Source organism: Rousettus aegyptiacus, unplaced genomic scaffold (assembly GCF_014176215.1).
Source record: "Rousettus aegyptiacus isolate mRouAeg1 unplaced genomic scaffold, mRouAeg1.p scaffold_m13_p_1, whole genome shotgun sequence".
In the NCBI taxonomy this organism is placed as follows: domain Eukaryota; kingdom Metazoa; phylum Chordata; class Mammalia; order Chiroptera; family Pteropodidae; genus Rousettus; species Rousettus aegyptiacus.
Window position 1 is genome coordinate 111,478,786 of NW_023416284.1, and position 19,017 is coordinate 111,497,802.

The following is a 19,017-nucleotide window of genomic DNA, read 5'->3' on the forward strand; positions in this document are numbered from 1 at the left end:
AGGGATGATTAAAATATTAATATGAAAGATTTATAGCCATCCAACTATTTTTAGCACTTAAGTGGGTGCCTTAAAATTTGTTCTCTTCAATGTTTATGCTGAATCCTCGTTATGTTGTGCATTTACATTGCATTTCCAGAAATATCTGTCAAGTAAAGATAAATTTTCAGCCCTGCTCTCATCCTCAAATTGCAAATTGGTAGTTTCTTTATTTTCATATCCATTTATATAATTATCAAATCTTTCTGTTAGATATCAAAAGCTCCATGGAAGTGCTACTTACAAAGCTGTAAGCCTAGTGTATAGATTAATGAGTGTAAAAAATAGGTACATGTGTCAATTCTTATCACCAAGCACAACCCTCCCCCAATGTCGTTCAGGGCATTAATCAAACATGTTGGGATGGAGAAAAGGGAGACTTCACTAAACAGCTCAAGGCTCCATTGCTTTCTTCTATATCATATTCCTGTACTGTTACCTGCGAATTCTGTTATTCCTGGGTCTTTCCTTGAGGCCATCTTCTTTTATTTCCAGCACTAAGGGTGAAATTTACCAACATGGGATCAACTCTATTGTTATGATGGAAAATGGGACCTAATTGCAAATAGTTTTTAAAATGGTTTTCTTTTGTCTATCTCTTCTAGAACAAATCTTACCTTCCCATGGAAACTAGCTGCATATATCTCTCCTCACTCGCCTCTCCCAACATATTTTTTTCACTTTCTGTATTGCTGGCTACACAAAGTAATTTTATAATAAGACAAAACAAAACAACAAAACAAAAAACCCTAACAGCTACATATAGACATATTGCCTATTCTGTAAAGCATTAAAAATCAAACAGGTGGGAATGAAAAAGCCTTCATAAAAATTATAATCTAGCAGAAAAGCCATTTGACAAGTGATAAGGAGTGATTCATTATCATTATTATTTTCCTTTCATTCATCAAATGATGAAACCCTGAAAGAGAGGAGGAATTAATTGCCCAGGTAAATGGAATGAAGGAGACTTACAGGCAGGGGTCAGCACCAGCCAGGGTTCAGAGGCAAGAAAAGGCGTGGGTTCGCAACTACTCCTGAGTGTTCAGGAGGTTACTAAAAGGGAGAGAGAGGCCCAAGGTTATATCTCAAGGACGCAGAGGCCACATCTTAAAGGACCTTGTATTAGTTAAGGTAAGGAGTTTGGATTTTATCTTAGGCTACCAGTGAAGGATTTAAGAAGGAGATAGACATGCTTATATGCTCATATTTAGCCTTAAACAAACCCCTCTGTTGCTGGTATCTTTTGTTGTTGTTGCTGTATCATCAGCTCCAGGCAGAGCATCTAGCACATAGTAGATACTCAACAAATATTTATCAAATAAATGAATGAATAAGTATATGCCTGTAGAATGAATATTCTTCTTCATAATTGCTGTTTCCCTTGCGTTTTTGCATTTCTATTTCCTTTATATCCCTGGCTTGGGTTTTTTTCTTAAATTGTGTGAGAAAACTTGCATATTAGGGTAAATTATTGGTGAACGTAATTCATAATTATTTCATTTCATTAGATGCTACATTTAGGATCTAGAGTTTGAACTGCTAAATGTCTTTTTATTCCCCCCACAACTTTGCAGAAATTAAAAAGCAAGACAAAAAGAAGACAATTATGGTTAACTTCAGTAAGCAGGTCAAAAAAGTATTTTTGGAAGATTTAGTGGCTATTGAGAACAATACATAAATTAACTCTGATGTTTTGGAGGTCCAAACCCAAATGTGTGAATTATAAAGAGGCGTGATTTGCTTAATTCTCTTTTTGCTAATATTTTAGTAACATCTGCAGTGAAAGACAGACTCTATATCTATTAAATGCTATTTCCTTGCTGGTTTAAAACTTCTTTCCTATTCCTTCACCAATTCTACCACTCGATTTTTGAATTGAAACATTTTAAATGGGAAGGGACCCGAAACAAGAAATTTAGTTATTTGACTCTTTGAAATTCTTCTCTTCTTCCCTCACAGAAGCAATGATAGCTGTAATAACCATAAAGACATATATCTAATATGTTCCAAACACTTAATACATGCCAAACACTGCTAAGAGCTTTACATACCTTGTCTTAATCACCACAACAATTTTTTAGTTGGTATTAGGTAAAGTACTAAAGAAGAAATCTATGTTTAGCTGATTAAGTTACTTGTCCTAAGCTACCCAGCCCTTCAGTGATGAATCTGGGATTTAAATCTTCATGTATCTGATGATAGAATTCATATGGACAATTTGTAATTCATCTAGTCCATTGTATGTATTCAAACAATCATTATTAACTTCATCTGCATAGTACCAGACAAATATATGGAAAATAATCTACTTAAAGCCAGTATGATCTTGGGGTAATTGTGGTTAGAAAGATCAGAGGAGCTGTGAGTTCTCCTCTACGTTTACCTGTTCTCCTTCTCAGAAACATGCAGCTATCATCAATAACAAGGGCCTGACAAAAGCACACAAAATTCACAACACCCTCTTATCCCCTCCTGATTTTTTTCCTTCTCTAGGAAACCTTCTCAGATCCAAAATAACCCTACAAATATACTTCCCGCATATCCACATTTCTTAGTCATTTTTGTAATTTCACCTATTATTTACTTGTCTGTTTCCCCAATTAAAATAATATTTTTGTGAAGTGAGGGCTATTTGGATCATCAGAGTAGTCACAAGTAGTAACTCAGCACAAGGCACACAGAAGATGCTCAAGATACCCTGACTAAATGAATGAATTAAAGTCATGGAACTGAGGAGCTAGCTTTGTATTTATTCCAATTCTAAATAGCAATCTGCTAACCTGAAGGCATCATCCAATCCACTGTATTGATCACCCACCACCTATTCTTCCCTGTGTTCTCTCCTTAAACTCCCCCTTTTATTTGGGGAACCTAATGCTATCTTATCTCACTAAGCTTTTATCATTCAGTTATATTTGGAATGAGCTCTCCAATTTCCTTTACCAATTTTCTTGCTCCTTCTATAACTTTATTTCGTTTAGAGTCAACTCTGTAACTATATATTTAAAAAAATGTAGTCAACCCTCTAACTACATATAAGAAATGTATGGGAGACCTAACATTTTGAGATGTTTATATCAGGAAAAGTAGATTTGGTGTTTACTTAGAAAGCTTCTAGGTGACAGAATAAAAGATGCTACTGACCTACAAAAGAATAGGGGATAAGCTAGGGGAATTAGACAAGATATCTTTAAGTTATGGTAGACTGAACCTTGGGTTTTAAAGTATGGAGATTTTGAGTTTCCTTTTCTCCTTTTCAACTTCCTGTGAGACTAATAGCAAAACTTTTACATTCTAGTTATCTAGAAAGGTGTGATATGAAATTTCCAACAGCTTTGCTTTTAGAATATTTTCCCTAACTGTATTTTCAGTGGACCAGTTTCATATGCTATAGAGATAGGGGATCTCTGTTGTCTTTTAGGTAAAGTTTTCCAGAGAAACTGCTTTTCAATTTTAAAATGTGTGGTCAGTGAAGAGATGTAATGCCTGTACAATGCAAATAAGAATGTAGATTACAGAAAGATGTCAGCATTTGGCCTCTTTTGTCATTAATCTAGGCAGTTGGGTTTGAACTTAACTGACACTTTTAGAAAACATGTACATGTCTGTTTAGCAATCCCCATTAACAGTTATTTGATTTTATGCCAGTGACACATAGTGTTGGTATAAAATAAACCATATTAAAACCCTTAAACTTTTCTCTATAACTTTTATTTTATACATTTCTGGAACAGAAATAATCAAAATGGATTTGATAGAAATTAAACTTTCTTAAAATATTTTTATTCAACATTAAAATAGTTTATCATTTCATGTGTGTGTGCTCAAAATTATTAAGTGAAATATACTTTTTGTGTGTACGTGTTGCAACTAAATTGTAAATACCCCGTTTTATACTCTAGCATCACTGATTTTAACAGAGTTCTAACAAGGGAAAGATGAAGGCTTTAGATAACATATTTCTAAAATATCTTTGAAATTCCATTAAGAACGCATTAATAGTTTTAAAATAGTTTTTGAAATTTATTATTGCATTATTTATTTATTCCTTGCATTTAACCAATAGTGTTATACAGAAAGCATTGTGTAATATAGTAGCCATCTTTGCGAAAAATATAATATAAATTTGTGTCTTCCAAAATTAACTGGTAAACTAAATACTTTAAACTTAAATATATAAATAAATAGATAGCACAATAACCCACTGCAGTTATTTTTCTGGCCAGTTTGCTTTGAGAAATTTAAAGATAAATCTCTCACTCAAAGATTCATTACAACACAGAACTCATCAAGAAAAAGAAAAAGTCTATAGGTTCAAGAGTGGAGAACAGTGAGGTTTCCATGTTCTATTCGTTTGGAGGAAAATCAGTATGTCCACACAGAACACAGAGAAAAGGTATTGGAACTTAAATTCAGAGCTGATATTTTTATTGAGTGTGTCATTTTGGAAAAATCATTTAATCTCTCTAAACTACAGTTTCTTCATCTTTAATATGGCAATAATAATATCTACCTCAAGTATTAATAAGATAACCTGAGATAGCCCCATGATAAGTGCCTAATACATAGCAGGCACTCAATAAATATTAAAAATGGGTAACTATCCAATCAATGAAGGCATAGACATAAAATATCTCTCTTCTCATATTCATAAAGGTTTCAGTGTTGATAGAGATTTCATCTTCTTGAAATATTCTGAAACATTACATAACCATACATGCCCTCTTAAGTTTCAGTTGATGGCATTTAATGTTCACAGGATGAAATATAGGCTGATTATTCATGAGAGAAGTGACATATTTGTTCTGCTTATAAATTAAGGATCAAGATAGATGATCTATGTATAAAGCATCTAGGGTGGAATTATGATCAGCTTTGCAATGATCTTCTTATAGAAAATGAATGTTTAGAAAGTACAACCTCATGCCCCAAATGAGATAGAAATACATTTAGATATGTTTGTTTTTTGGATTCAACACTGTTCATACATTTTTGCAAATGGTCTCTGTTTCTAGACACTCTTTGAGAATTTTTTCTAATTCAGCTTGTATTTTTTGCTTACTTTGACCCTTTATTACACAAATGAGGGTTGAGCAAAATTATAAAAAAACATTAATCTTCTGTTTTTTTATGTGGAATTATCATTAGAACATAGCTATTATTTTCTATAAATAAGACCTTCAACTGGCTGATTAATTAGGTTCATTGGTACATGGCATTATTAAATGAACCGTTACATGCCTTTGGTACAAATACACAGAAGTTATTGAACCTTTGTTTGAAATGGACATAATTCTAACTGTATACACATATTTATTTGGCCAAATCATAATTCATGAGTATCAGTAAGATTTCAGTGCTGTAGACATAAACATAATTTCTAATTATTTCAATGATTTAATCTAGTTGACTTTGAGACCGAATTCACTGGTGCAGATTGCACCATGGCTATGTGTTAATGGTGATATATTCTACTCCATTCAAATCGCAAATGGAATCTCACCTCACCTGTGTTGTGTAATGTTCCAGAATAACTTGTTACTTATTAAAGAAGTGTCATGTACCAGACTTTGGAAATTTAAATAAATCAACTAGAGTCTGGGAAAAGAATATATGAATTGATAACAATGATTCCATTTGACAAGTCTAGTCTTTATGCAAAGAAACAAGGCTACATTCATCCAGAAACTCTCAATATATTTCAAGTTAGTAAGGCTCTGTCATGTACCACCACTGTGGCAAGCTTTGAACCAAATTATAGTTATATATTTTAATGTCTTCCTTTTCTCTAATCCTCAGACTATGAGTGGTAATTCCTTAGTACAGTGCACAAATTCCTTTTCTATCAATGTTCCAATGACCTATATCTAGTCTCTTTCCTATCACTCCCTTTTACCACATCCTACACCCTGACATGGTAAAGTGTCTCCTGGAGTCACAAACCCTTTCATAAAACTGTGCCCTTGACCATAGTTATCCTTCAAGCTAGATGGAACTTCTATTTCTTGTCCTAGGGAGGTAGTTGTCATCTTCCTAAGATCCAGCTCAATTGTCAGCTTCGTATGAAAGCTTTACTTAACCTTGCAGGCAAGGTGTCACCCCCTTCCCACTTGCCTTCTGTAAGATCTTGCTCACATCTTCATGTAGAACAGCTCTCATTGTACCAGAACTCGCTCTCTCTCTCTCTCTCTCTCTCTCTCTCTCTCTCTCTCTCTCTCTCTCTCTCTCTTTTTTTTAAATCTTTCTTCTCTACTGGCAGAGTGGCTCTCAGTATCTATAGTGTGCATAAACATCATATGGGTATTGTGCTAAAAATGTGGATTCCTGAGCCCCATTCTTCAAACTCTGAATCAGCTGGCCTCAGCGGGGGACCAGAAATCTGCAATTTTATTTGCAGGTATTTCTGATGCAGAAGTCTAGGACCATACTTTATGAAAAACTATATTAATTGTGAATAAACTGGTGTCTGGGCTATGTCTTATTTGTTTTGAATACATAGGTCCAGAACAGTAATGTTGAATGAATGTTTACTGAATAAATGAATGAGTAGTTTTAAAATACTATGTAATTTATTTTTGAATAATTTATAAGCTGCCTGACAGTATAGCCATGCTGTTTTTTGACTATGTTAACAACTGTTCTCATGGAATTTTAATTAATGGTCCAATGCCAACTTAAAGTTGCTACTGAACTTTGTCTTCGGTACTCTTTTTTTTTTCAAGAAAAATTTTAAAGTTCTTGATAAAGAAATATAAGCTATGCTAGGAAGTATAACTAAGAATTAGTATTGCAACAAAGTTTTAAGTATTAATATTCCAACAAAGTAGCTTCAAATCAACAAGAGAAGGCCTAAATAAAAAGGTGAACTGTCACAGAGATAAATGTACATTTCTGTGTTTAGGTTAAAAAAATCAATTGCAAAGATGCAGGATGGTTGTAGAACTGGCTTGACAGCAGTTCATTGAGAAAGAACCTAGGTTTTCAGTTTAAAACAAATTCAATAAAACCTAATAATGTGACATAGCCACTTAGAAAAAAAACCACATGGTCAGATGTTGAAAGGCTTTAAAGCAAGAAGCGCAGGATGCAAGAATGCCATTTGTTTCTGTACTGGTCAACTCTCATCTGTTATATTGTACTTCAAAATCTCTGTGCCACAACTTAAGGTGGAAATTTGGACAACTGGAATGGTTTTAGAAGAGAGCAACTAGGACATTTGGTGAAATAGGAACCACAACATACCAAAAACAGTTGAGAAAAACTATATCTATGTAAATATTTACCCTGGATACTGGCTTGTTACCGGTACAGTAATGTTGCTCAACAACAACAACAAAAATCACAAAATATTAGCATCATACAACAATAAGTAATTATTTGGGTCATGTGCTTTGGTGTGGTTGGAGGTTCACTGATCTAGGTTGGGGTTACTGGGTTTCTGTTCATTGCTATAGATGGAGCTGGGCTTGGTTTCCATGCGGTCTGGGCTCCCCCATGAGCTCAGTCTGGAGCCCAGATGAAGGATGCAGCAGCTACCTGGAGAAGTTCTTCTCATGGCAATGGCAAGAGAGCAAGTGGGAAACATCGTCCTCTTCATGAGTAGGTATAGAAGTGGCATTATTGTATCAGTTAAAGTAAGATACGTGATAGCGAGCAGTCACGAAAACACACTCAGCTTCTCTTTTGAGTGGGACTGAAAAGTCACACAGCAAAGGATGTGAGCACAGGGAGGTGAAGAACTGAAGCCAGGAATGTATTCTAGCACACTCTGGATGGATACTGAAAGAGGGATATTATCTTCATAAAAAAAGGCTGATATGTGAGGAAAAGCTAGATATATTATTTGTAGCTTCACAAAGCTGATTAGTGATCAATGTATATAAATGGAGGTTACAGAGAAGGAGATATTCCTTCAGTTTATGAGTTTCCTACAAAGCTGAAGTATTAAAAAACGAAACAAAGTATTGGGAAGGCAATATGGTATTAGTACAAAAAGCCCAGTTTTGAGAATTGGACAGGAATCAGTTCAAAGCTTGGACCTTTTACTAGTAGGCTATAAAGTCTTAGGCAAGGTAAACGTTCTGAGTCCTAGTTCCTTTATTTGTAACATGAGTATCAAACTATCCACATCATTCGATAATGTTTATGAAGTACCTAATATAGGCGCCTGCATATAGCAACTGGTCTCTATTGTGGCTATTATTATTAGAAATTACCTTTAGTATCGGTCAAGTGTTCCCTGCCCAGTCCTTCAAACACATCTCTTGCTTCTTTCACACATCTTCTATAACTAAATCATACTGAATATTATAGAATACAAGTCTACTATTACTTATACTTGTATACCAGGTTCAAAAGCTCTGAAACCAAAATTATTTTAACTGGGTGTCTGAAATCATTATGCAATAAAACTCTGATCTAAAGTGATAAGAAGTGATTTACTGCTATGTATATTCTATGTAGTTATTCATATATTTTATGCATGCAGAGATCTATATTACTCATATATTTCAATATAACAATATTTAATATATATATTTGGCCCAGATACCACTGAAAGTGATATGTAATATATAGTATATGGATTGTATTGCCTTCATAAAATACAAGTACTTCTGAATATAAAACATCTGGTCCACATTTTGCCCGAAGTTTCCTTTTTCCTGTTGAGGGGTATCTCTAGATCTAAACTAATCTGCTGAGGAGAAATGGCTGACATGCTGACATGTCCTGCTATTAATAAATGGTTAAGCAGGTTTCAGTTACTAATTGGGATACTTCCTTAAAAGTTCTTTTTCATTGGAATAACTAGGGAAAATAGTTTTTCTAACTTCTCATTAGAGTCTTAGAAAAATAACTTTAATAGTAAATTTCGACGTAAAAATGATTATTTAAGCAGGTAGTTTACTTATCATTGAAATTAACCTTAAAGTAAGAAAAAATTAACAAATACAATGACTACATAATGAATAATTTGATGAAAAATGCGGTTTGTTTCGCAAAAGTAATAAGTTATCTTAGATACATAAAATAAATATGACAGATGAGGACAATAAATAAATAGTTTGTATCAAGAGCTGAGTCACACCCTGATGATATAAATTTAAATAGTACCATATCCAGCATTTATGCATGCAGAGGACTGTAGATGGCATGAAAATACAGCTAACTTGTAGAATAACTGTGGAAAATATTTCAAATCCAATAACCGTCTGTAAAGTTAATGTCATCATTGACTAGAGTCTGAGACATAAAAGAATTGAATTACAAAATGAGGGTGAGTCACTTTACAGTGAATAGTGTGCACTTAAATGACCAGGACAAGCTGTTATATACTTAACATTATAACTTTTATTAAATTACAGGGTAACTGCAGTGCCTTACACTTAAGTTTTCATTAGAAGGGTTTCTGTAGACTCTTAGTATCATATTAAACTTGTAGCCTAAAAACAATAGTTAATGTAAAATAATTGCATTCTTTTTTTTCTTGATTAGAAGTATCCTTTGGTCAGAGCCTTTTGAAAAGCGTGCAAATAACTCGCTATATTCTTATATTGAATGCATATTCTCTCTGGTATGTTCAGGTGCATAACAGAAACCTGAATTGAATCAATAAATTAATTTAGGTTTTAGACAATATTTATTAGTCTTTATGTCTGAGGTCTCTGGAGTCAGCAGATATGATTTTGAATTCAACATTTACTACTTGAATGAACTTGAGAAAGTTACTTAATATTTTTAAGCTTCAATTTTTCTCTGCCTCGCATGTCTTTGCAAGGATTAAATGAGATAAAGTGGCCTAAATAATTAGTATAGCAGCTAGAACAAAACTAATGTTAGTTATTATGACTCCTGATTTCCAACTAGCCTCTGAACAACAGAGCAGCAGTTCCTAACCTTTAGGCTCTGAGACTTGAGGAGCTAAGAAGTTGTGCAAGAGGGTCCAAGAACCCATTTGTTCACTGCATATTCTGCCTTTTTTGGCTATTGTGCTGAATCTTTTCCACTTCTATTCTTCTCTCCAATCTGCATTAGACCCTGGAGATGACTAACGGCAACTCACCTACTGGGTCTCTCACCCTCTGCCTCCTAATGGCAGCCAAGGGGAGCAATGGAAGTGGCTGCCATTCTGAATCAGCTCCTATCTGGGGCCCTCTTTGACAGCTTTCACTCCTTTTTATTCCTAGTTTTGGTGGCAAACACCCTGCCCCAGGGAACCAAGCACCAGGGGACTGCATTCTCTTCTGGTTTCACTATACTCTGTCACTGAAAATAGTTCCCTTATTAAATTCTTCTTAAATTATCCTAATTTAAGAGTATCATTTTTTTCCCTACACTGTAGACTCAGGTGTATACATAGGTATTCAGAAAGGGTCTACATCCTAGAAAATTTTGAGAACTATTGACTCATATATCACAGGGAGCTATATCTTTGCAATCACCACATTCTTCCATTAATTTACAGAAAAGAGGATTCTCTTCCTAGGTTGTGTGAGTTTCTCACCTGATTCATGCTTCAGGAAAGAAAGTAAAGGCTTCCGTTTTTGATATTTTGTTTATTACATCAACCTATAGTTAAAAAATTTACACTGAAAAATTATAAATTCTTAACATTTTGCATCTCAATTAAATTGCTGATAGAATCAAATATTGGAATCGGTCTTTTGACTTTCATTTGCAATACTTCTATTTGTTTCTAAGTACTGTTAATGAAAGTTACTCTTTTCTACATCTATTCTTGCTTAAAATTTGGGCATTAAGAAAAACCAATTGGTTGGTAAAACCTTATGAATTTACATAATTTAAGAAGATTGATCTCTGAAAATGTTAATGACTTTGAAGAATACATTAACGTGTTAAAATGGGGTATAAAAATATGAACAGAATTTAATATTTGGTCCAATTAAAGGTGTTAATCACAGGATGTAACTTGTCTTCAGCCAAAGACTTCAAGTAATTGTGTTCCCCTGGAAATTGCAATACAGTACAATTCGAAGCTTGCCTACTAAATTTGTCATCTATTTCTTTACTTTTTCTCCTCATAGACACAGAGCAAGAAAAAATGATGGCTGGAGACCAGTCCTTAATATGTCATTTAGTCGAGTTGCCTCTTAAGGACTCTTTAGTGAAGTTCCTTTTCTGTTCTATTTGAAATTTTCCAGAACTAAAGACACCTTATCAGACAAGTGGGGATTAATTAAAATTGTTACAGCTTCTGAACTTCAGGTGAACCTTTTTAGGGTTGTTACCTTGTGAACTTCCCTTAGACTCTCTACTGAAAATGATATAATTATTCCATTTAGGCACTTGCCAGATTTTACTTTATAATTTTCGCAAATTCTGTACTCACTGGTGCTGACTAACTAGTCAATTAAAGATAATTTTCTCTAAATATTTTTAGTTTTTTATCTCAGTTCTGCTAAGTCACCAGTATAATCAATTTTTTTTATCTTCAATCAGCATTTATTGTGATTTCGACCATGACAATGTTAAAATAACATTCATATTGTTTGTAAATAATAAGGAAGGTTTATGCACAGTTATCTTTATATTACTTCATTAGAAACTTACTGCATTTCCTTCCATAAATCCAAATCACACTTAAAATCCACCTTGTAAAAAAAAAAAACAATTCTAGACTCTTATAGGTAATGAACTTTCACTTCTAATTTCTAATACTTGATCATCCTATAGTAGTTCTTTCACTTATATTTATTTAAATATATACACAGCTTGCAAATGGCTCATCGAACAAATTTTTAGGGGCAAATACTAAAATATATTTCAAAATTAAAAAAAAAAGTACTGTCACTATATAGTAAGTATACTTTCTGACACACATAATTATTTTTAAAACGCTCATTTAACTGAACTGTTAATCTTAACTTCTGCTGGCATAGTTGGATCAACAGAAGGAATCTGAAAGTGGGGATTTAATACATTATGTAATAAATTTTCTCAGTGTTTATCCATTTGTATTACAAATTGGTATTAAAGTTAAGAATACTTCCACAGAGCTTTCTGAAATAATACTGTTAATTTCATTTATTAATCAATTCATTTATTAATGCATTTATTTATTTATTAATGCATTTATTTTTATTTCATTTATTCTTTACTGAGAACTTCTAGTGTGCCATACACTATACTACTATTAAAGTTCTGTTTTGGCCAAAATAGATAATTCGTAATTACTGTAATAAAGAATATTATTTTATATTAATTATAATAAAGAATATTAGTATCATTTTGACTAATTTCATGACTTAATTTCTTTATCCTTTTTTAATTACCAGTAAGATATCTCAGAAATGTACATTTTAGTGAGTAAAGATGATACGTATAATTCTGAATATTGTATTCTCTTTGAGGGATGAGACTCTTATCTGTTGGTATACATTAGGCCTATAATTCATGTATTCAACCTGCACACATTCTATGAAATACTCAATGCTAGATAATGTAAAGGACATGATGGTGCACCAGACAAGGATTCTGGGCAAGAAGTAAGGGTGGTAAGGGAGAGTAGTACACAAATGATCCCAATGTAAGATACAGAAAGTGCCAAAGAGAGATGAAGATACAGTGTTACTGGAATTCAGGGCAGAAACAGGTTATTCACGAATAAAGAATTGAGGAAAGACTTTTTGGAAGAGTTATATTTTGAGCTAGACCTAGAAGGATGGGGAGAATTTAGCATAGAAAATTGAATGGATAATAAAGGGAAAAGAGAAGGTAGCACGAAGCACATAGAACGTGTCCTTTTACACATAAATCGTACTTTGTTAAAACAAAGTATTTTCCAAAATTATTTTATGTTGCCATTACTTTTTATACATAATCATGTGCAATTATCCTAGTACTCACTTTTAGAATATTCACATATAAATTATCCTAATTCCCAATTTTTTCTTCTTCTTTATCTCTTGGCATCAGTTACGCCTATTTATATTTAACCGGAAGAAAGATGTAGAAAGTTCCTTACTTTCAGAAAACTATTTCAAAATCTTTACGAGTTAAATGTAGCTCTGCAGAACTTCAACAAGAAATTATTTTACTCATATTCTGGTTGTGTTTGTAGTGTGGCAATTGTGCTTTCTACCAAACAGTTTCTGAAAAAGTTATAGAACTTTATTATCACTATTTTTATGTGCTAATATACAACAATGAACTAGCAATTTAATTGAAAATATTAGTTTTAAGTATGTAGCCAAGTTGCATATACTGCTGTATTCAGTGTCTGTGATGTGATGCTAAACTTTCCCCAATCTTAAATAACTGTGCTGTGTTCCAATAGATAATTGGGTAATTAAGATATTACCTATAGTAAAAACTCTTAGTTTATGGTGATTTTTCTATTTAACCTACTGTAAATTCACCAATTTCTAAAAGTTGAAGATGTCATTTTCATAATGATACCTTATGCTTAGCTTTAAAGGTATCAGCTCACACTCATCTTTCTCCTAATTGCCTACAATATTCTTTTTAAATAGAATTTCCCTTAACCCCTTTCATTATGTTGTCCCTCAGGCCATGAAAAATGCACACTTAATACATGTAGATTTCCTCCACCTCATAATGACCTAAAGTTGTTTCTTTCTTTGTTACCTTCCCTCCTCTAAATATTACTTACTAAATCATTCAAATTTCTTTGGGTGCCAATATAGTTGATTTAAAAATGGTCAATTCTATAATGATTTTGTGACAAGGAATTCTATTGGTTTCTGTCAATCACAAATAGAATCACTTAATTAAGTTCACACCAATTTGACTTTTCCATGAAATTTGTAACTAGGTAAAAAAAAAATTGTTTTTTTCAGAAAAAAAACGACTGATTTTTCTAAAATTCGTTTGTTTTTTTATTAATTTTATTCATAACTGCAAGAAAATAGAGACAACCCAAATGTCCTTCAACTGGTAAATGAAGTACTGTGGTATACTCTTACAACAAACACTACATGGCAACAAAAGGGAACAAAACACTGATATGCATAACAACGTGAATATCAAACACATTATATTAAGTAAAGAAGCCAGACTCAAAAGGCCACATATTGTATTGCTTCTATTATATGATATTCTAGAAAAAAAAAAATTGTATTGACAAAAAACAGGTCATGGTTGCCAAGGCCTGGGTTGCTAAGTTGTCTATAAAGGTCCATGAGGAAACATCTTGGACTGATTAAAACGCCCTGTATCTTACTTTTGGTGGTGGTTACATGATAGTTTGCATTTGCCAAACTCATACAATCATACCCTCAATGGGCAAAATATAGGTGTATAAATAATACCTAAATAAATTTGACTTTAAACAAGCAAGAATTCATTGACATCACAAATTTTGAGTCAATCTAAAGAGATATATGTTCAACGAATCATTTAGAAATCCACCAAAAAGGTAAGGAATTCTTGATTCATTAAGGTATTTTATTAATTTCCCTGTTTTCAGAGCACCAATAACATTTCCTTATCTTTTGTATAACAAATGAAAATTATATTTTAGAGAAAAAAGTTACATTGAACAAGTAACTTGATTTCACTGTTGTCTTAATTATGAATTCACTAAAATAATTTCTAAAAATAACAGTATTTCATTAAATACACACTTGTTAATAAGTTGATTGGTTATGATAATCATCTAGTCTTAAAATAACACACTATTTCATTATTAGCATTGCAAGATTATTATCTTTTACCTCTCAGAGGAAACAACTTGATTCAGAAAGACGATGGAGAAAAAAATGCTACTAGAAACTCTCACATAATATGACTGATATTCAGATACAAGAAATAAAATAGCAGGATTAAAAATAATCCTGGGAAGGATGCTTTAGACAGTAACTGCCTTACCTTTGCGTTTGAGTAGCATAGCTGTTATCGTATGTCTCATAAGTCTGGTCATCATATTCACCCCCGTAGCCATCATCATACCCCTGAAGCAGAAAATGGTGGAAAGACCTATTAGCAATCAATTGGATTAATTGTGACATGTTTTTCCTTAATTGAGATTTTATATAATATGAGCTTGATTTAGATTTTAGGTTTGGTTAGTTACTCTGCATCAGAGTTTACTAGATTAATAATTTCCACATGACTTTGAATAATATTTCATGGATTGGATATTAATGTTTAATACTTAAATTCAGTACATCACTGAAGTATTAATACCTATGCTAGGATTTATTTAAAATTTTGATTAATACTAATGAAGATGATTTAAGAAATTAAAAATAAGCTTTTCTTTTGAAAATATTATGGGTAGATAAAAACAACTGTGATAGCCCAATAGTGGTGCTAACATATTTGTTACAATCCCACTGGGAGTTTATTCTTCCCTTAATAGTAACTGTAATTAAGACTGAGACTATGAAATTCAGGATCCTTAAATTGTAATTTTCTGTAAAAAATATGTAGCCATTATTGCTAAAAAAAAGAAAGTATAGAAGAGAAAGGAAGGAAAAGAGGGAGGAAAGAAAGAAGGAAAGAAAAAAGAAAGGAAGAAAGGAAGATAAATAAGCAAAATAAAGACCATTTATTTTGTTGTGCATTCTATGGTTTTTAAATCTCATAAGTAAAATAATGTTGTGTGGTGAGTTTGATTACCTGACTGTATTAACACTAAATAAGCTAATGCAGATTTGTCAATGCAGAATGTGCAAGCAAGTTAGCAATTAAAAATTTTAGTTATCCATCACTCTGTGAATGATTTAGTTTTATTTCCCTTTGAGGTCATTGGCTTTACTCTAAGCTCTGTTCATTCATCTTGATTACTACCTACTTCTGAAAAAATCTTTAGTTTTTCTGCTTCTGGACATTTGCTGGTGTGTTTTTTTTCCCCTGGAATGTACTTCTATACTACCCCGTCAATTCATAACTTCATTTTAGTCTGGAGGTTTATAAATCTATCTTGTTTAGAAATGTAAACGAAAATGTTTAGATGTGAAAGTTACCACATTAATCTCAACTAAGACTTCTGAGATCATTTAATCTGAAGAGTAGTATTTTTCATCAATTTAAAAAGTTTTTAAAATGTTATTTCTTTATTATTTTTCCATCTGGTTTTCTTTTTATAGAATATTTACATATGTGATTTTCTGAGTGTAACTTCCATTTCTTTAATTTTTTCATTCATGGTTTCCAGCTCATTATATTTTTGCTCTGTAGTATGGGATAGTTTCGAGCTGTTGAAATGCTACTGATTTAAAGTCCATTTTATAGTGCATGATCTTCAGGAAGTTTTTCCTGCTCCTTCCAAGTGTATGGCAACTCTCTACTCTCTGAATTCTAATGGCCTGGTTTCCACACCTTCCGCCCCCACTGGCACTTAAAATGTCTAAATGTGTATTGTATTTTTCTTACAATTTTCTCTATTTTTAGAATTTAAGTTCTTGCATTGCAGGATCTATATCATTATCACTTTTTTTTTTTTTTACGGTGCTTAACATAGTGTATTCCAGAGAGTATCTGCTCAATAAATATATATTGAATTGTTAAATTAGTACAAAGGAGACTATTCTCATCTAGTATAGATATTGATTGACTCAAATCGATGACCATTAAAATAGAAATATTTCATATGATGGTTATATAGTCGTACTGCCTCTGTTTATGAAGGATAGCTTTACTGTTTGCTCTGTGGAAGACTATTTTATTTTCTATCCTCACTTACACTTTTATTTCTTATAAGTCTTACACAGAAAATCCAAACTATGTAGAAATCCTTGAAACTTTCATTTATGTTGGCAAGTAAAATTAAAGGGAAATCTCAAATATATATGTCAGAACTTTACTCATTTGTCAGTGATGTGAACAACTTTGTTCTGAACTGGACAATGGTTTTCACATGCTAGAAGAATATTTCCTCGATTTTGTGTTCTATGCAAAATGTAATGGCTATTGACATAATACACTTTAAATCTGCATTATTGGTGTTTTCTCCATCATTTTCTTCAGTCTACATAAACATTGTAACAAAAGATTAAGTACCGGTTTTATGGGTTTGACAATATGTGTGGCGTAAGTACTCTTACCATGGCTAATTTCAAGTTGTCAACGTGATGATTTTAAACACAGATTTGGAAAAAGATAAATAGTAGTGCACCATTATATATTACTTCTACCATGCAGATACAATAGACATAAAAAACTCAGAGGATAGATAATAAATTAGATAATAATGACTTTTTAAATGTTGACTGTCTTTAACATAATTTATTTAATTTTAAGTATATATAACTTAAATTTTAATAATAGTTGTGTTTAAGAAGCAATTCACAAAATTATTACACGAGATCTCTCTCATGAGCCAGCATGTCAGTTCTAGCATATTACTGCTCTTGGTCTACTAGAGGAGACCAACAGAGATATAAAAAATTGATATAAAATATCAATGGAAAGTGTTTCAATGGAGTATGCAATAGGTACTATGAGAACATTGAAAAGAATGCCTATATATGTCTGAGAGTTTTAAGGAGAACTTCTCAGGGAGGGCCTCATTTGAGATGGTTATTTATACATAAATATATATTTTCTAAGTAGACAAGCAGGTAGTATGAGAGCACTCCAATTTCTAAGAGCATCAAGTGTGAATGCATTGTAACATGAAAGAAAACATTGTGTTTGGTGGCCTGCTATCAGTTGGATCTAACTAAAGCACAGAATGCTTAAGAAATGGTAGGCAGATAGGTTAAAGAAGTAAGTAGGAGTCAGGACTGAAGTGCTTCCTCTATCTACCATGGTAAGAAGCTGATCAGTATCTATAACAAAGGAACAAAGGAAAGGTTTCAAGCAGTGAAATAACAATATATAGAATGCATTTTATAAATTGCATTTGACTCTTTAAAAAAAAATTCCAAGTCTTTTGGGACTAAGCTCCATTTTTCCCTCAACTTTCTTGAGTATGTTAATTATAATCGCTATAAAACCTTTGGATGATAACTATAACATCTGAATCATCTGTGTCTTTATTTTTTCTCTTGCTTTTTGTTGATTTGATATTGTTTTTAGCATGCCTTATAATTTTTCACTGAACTCTCATTATTGTGTGTGTAAATTTGTAAAGGATTTTGGCTAATGATGTTTTCTTCCATTGGATTAAGGGTTCCCCTGGCAGGCAGAAATAATAACAACAGATAACACTGATGTCATGGAGAAATGGTTTTAGGCAACTGAGATAGAAGAAATATGAAGCTCACACAGTCTGGGCTAGAGCTGTCACTCTGGAAGTCATCACCCTATAGATGACAATTGAAATGACAACCATTGTTCAGAGTGTTTCCTGAGAAGAGCAACTTAGGCTACACCATACTTTACATGAACATTGCATTATAAGCCCCACTTCTCCTCTTTAATTGTTCTTTATATCACTAGGACATGAAGGCACAAACGTCAACTGTAGTAAATATAATGATGTTTTCTACAAGAAGACCCTGTGATAAAAAGAAAATCAGTCTTGAACTTATAAAAAAAGACATTATCTTTTGAAGGATCTGTTGTAAAATCCCCATGCCAATGTATTTCTTAACACTGACCTGTGAGAATCTCTGGCTGTACCTTTGTGTATACTACCCATAGACACTAAATAAAAAAATGCTGACAAAAAGGGAAAGAAACATAAACAGAATATATATTAAATTTCCTCTAGAAATAGAGCTTTTCTAATTAACACTCATTTATAGAGTTTTCAAAGGTTTCTTATAAAAGAAAATAATAAAAGAGTTTAGAACATCTCTCATCACATATTTTAGAAAATACTTGCTTCCAAATATTATATTATGTTACTGACAGTTTGACTAATAATTACTGCATTGAATTTTCTTATTTTAAAAAGTTAAGTTGGATTATATGAAATTGCTATTTTTGTAGTGTGTACTATATATATATTACACATATTACACATATTATATGTATATAGTATATACATTTGAACTATAGTTAAACCTAATATATTAGAAACTATAAAATGACATGTTTTTG

At 32.4% G+C, this 19,017-nt stretch overlaps 1 protein-coding gene across 24 annotated transcripts in view; it reads right to left on the reverse strand.

The window, feature by feature from the left end:
* The window catches only part of KHDRBS2 (KH RNA binding domain containing, signal transduction associated 2), a 507,385-nt gene that overhangs the window by 52,035 nt on the left and 436,333 nt on the right, over positions 1-19,017 (reverse strand). For all 24 annotated transcript variants that reach the window (XR_004950415.1, XR_004950417.1, XR_004950414.1 and 21 more), the window contains one exon: positions 14,893-14,975. Coding sequence is in view for 5 of the 24 variants with exons in the window: in XM_036219037.1 (XP_036074930.1) it covers positions 14,893-14,975 (83 nt within the window). In the remaining 19 variants the exon portion in view is untranslated. The remainder of the gene's footprint in view (positions 1-14,892; positions 14,976-19,017) is intronic.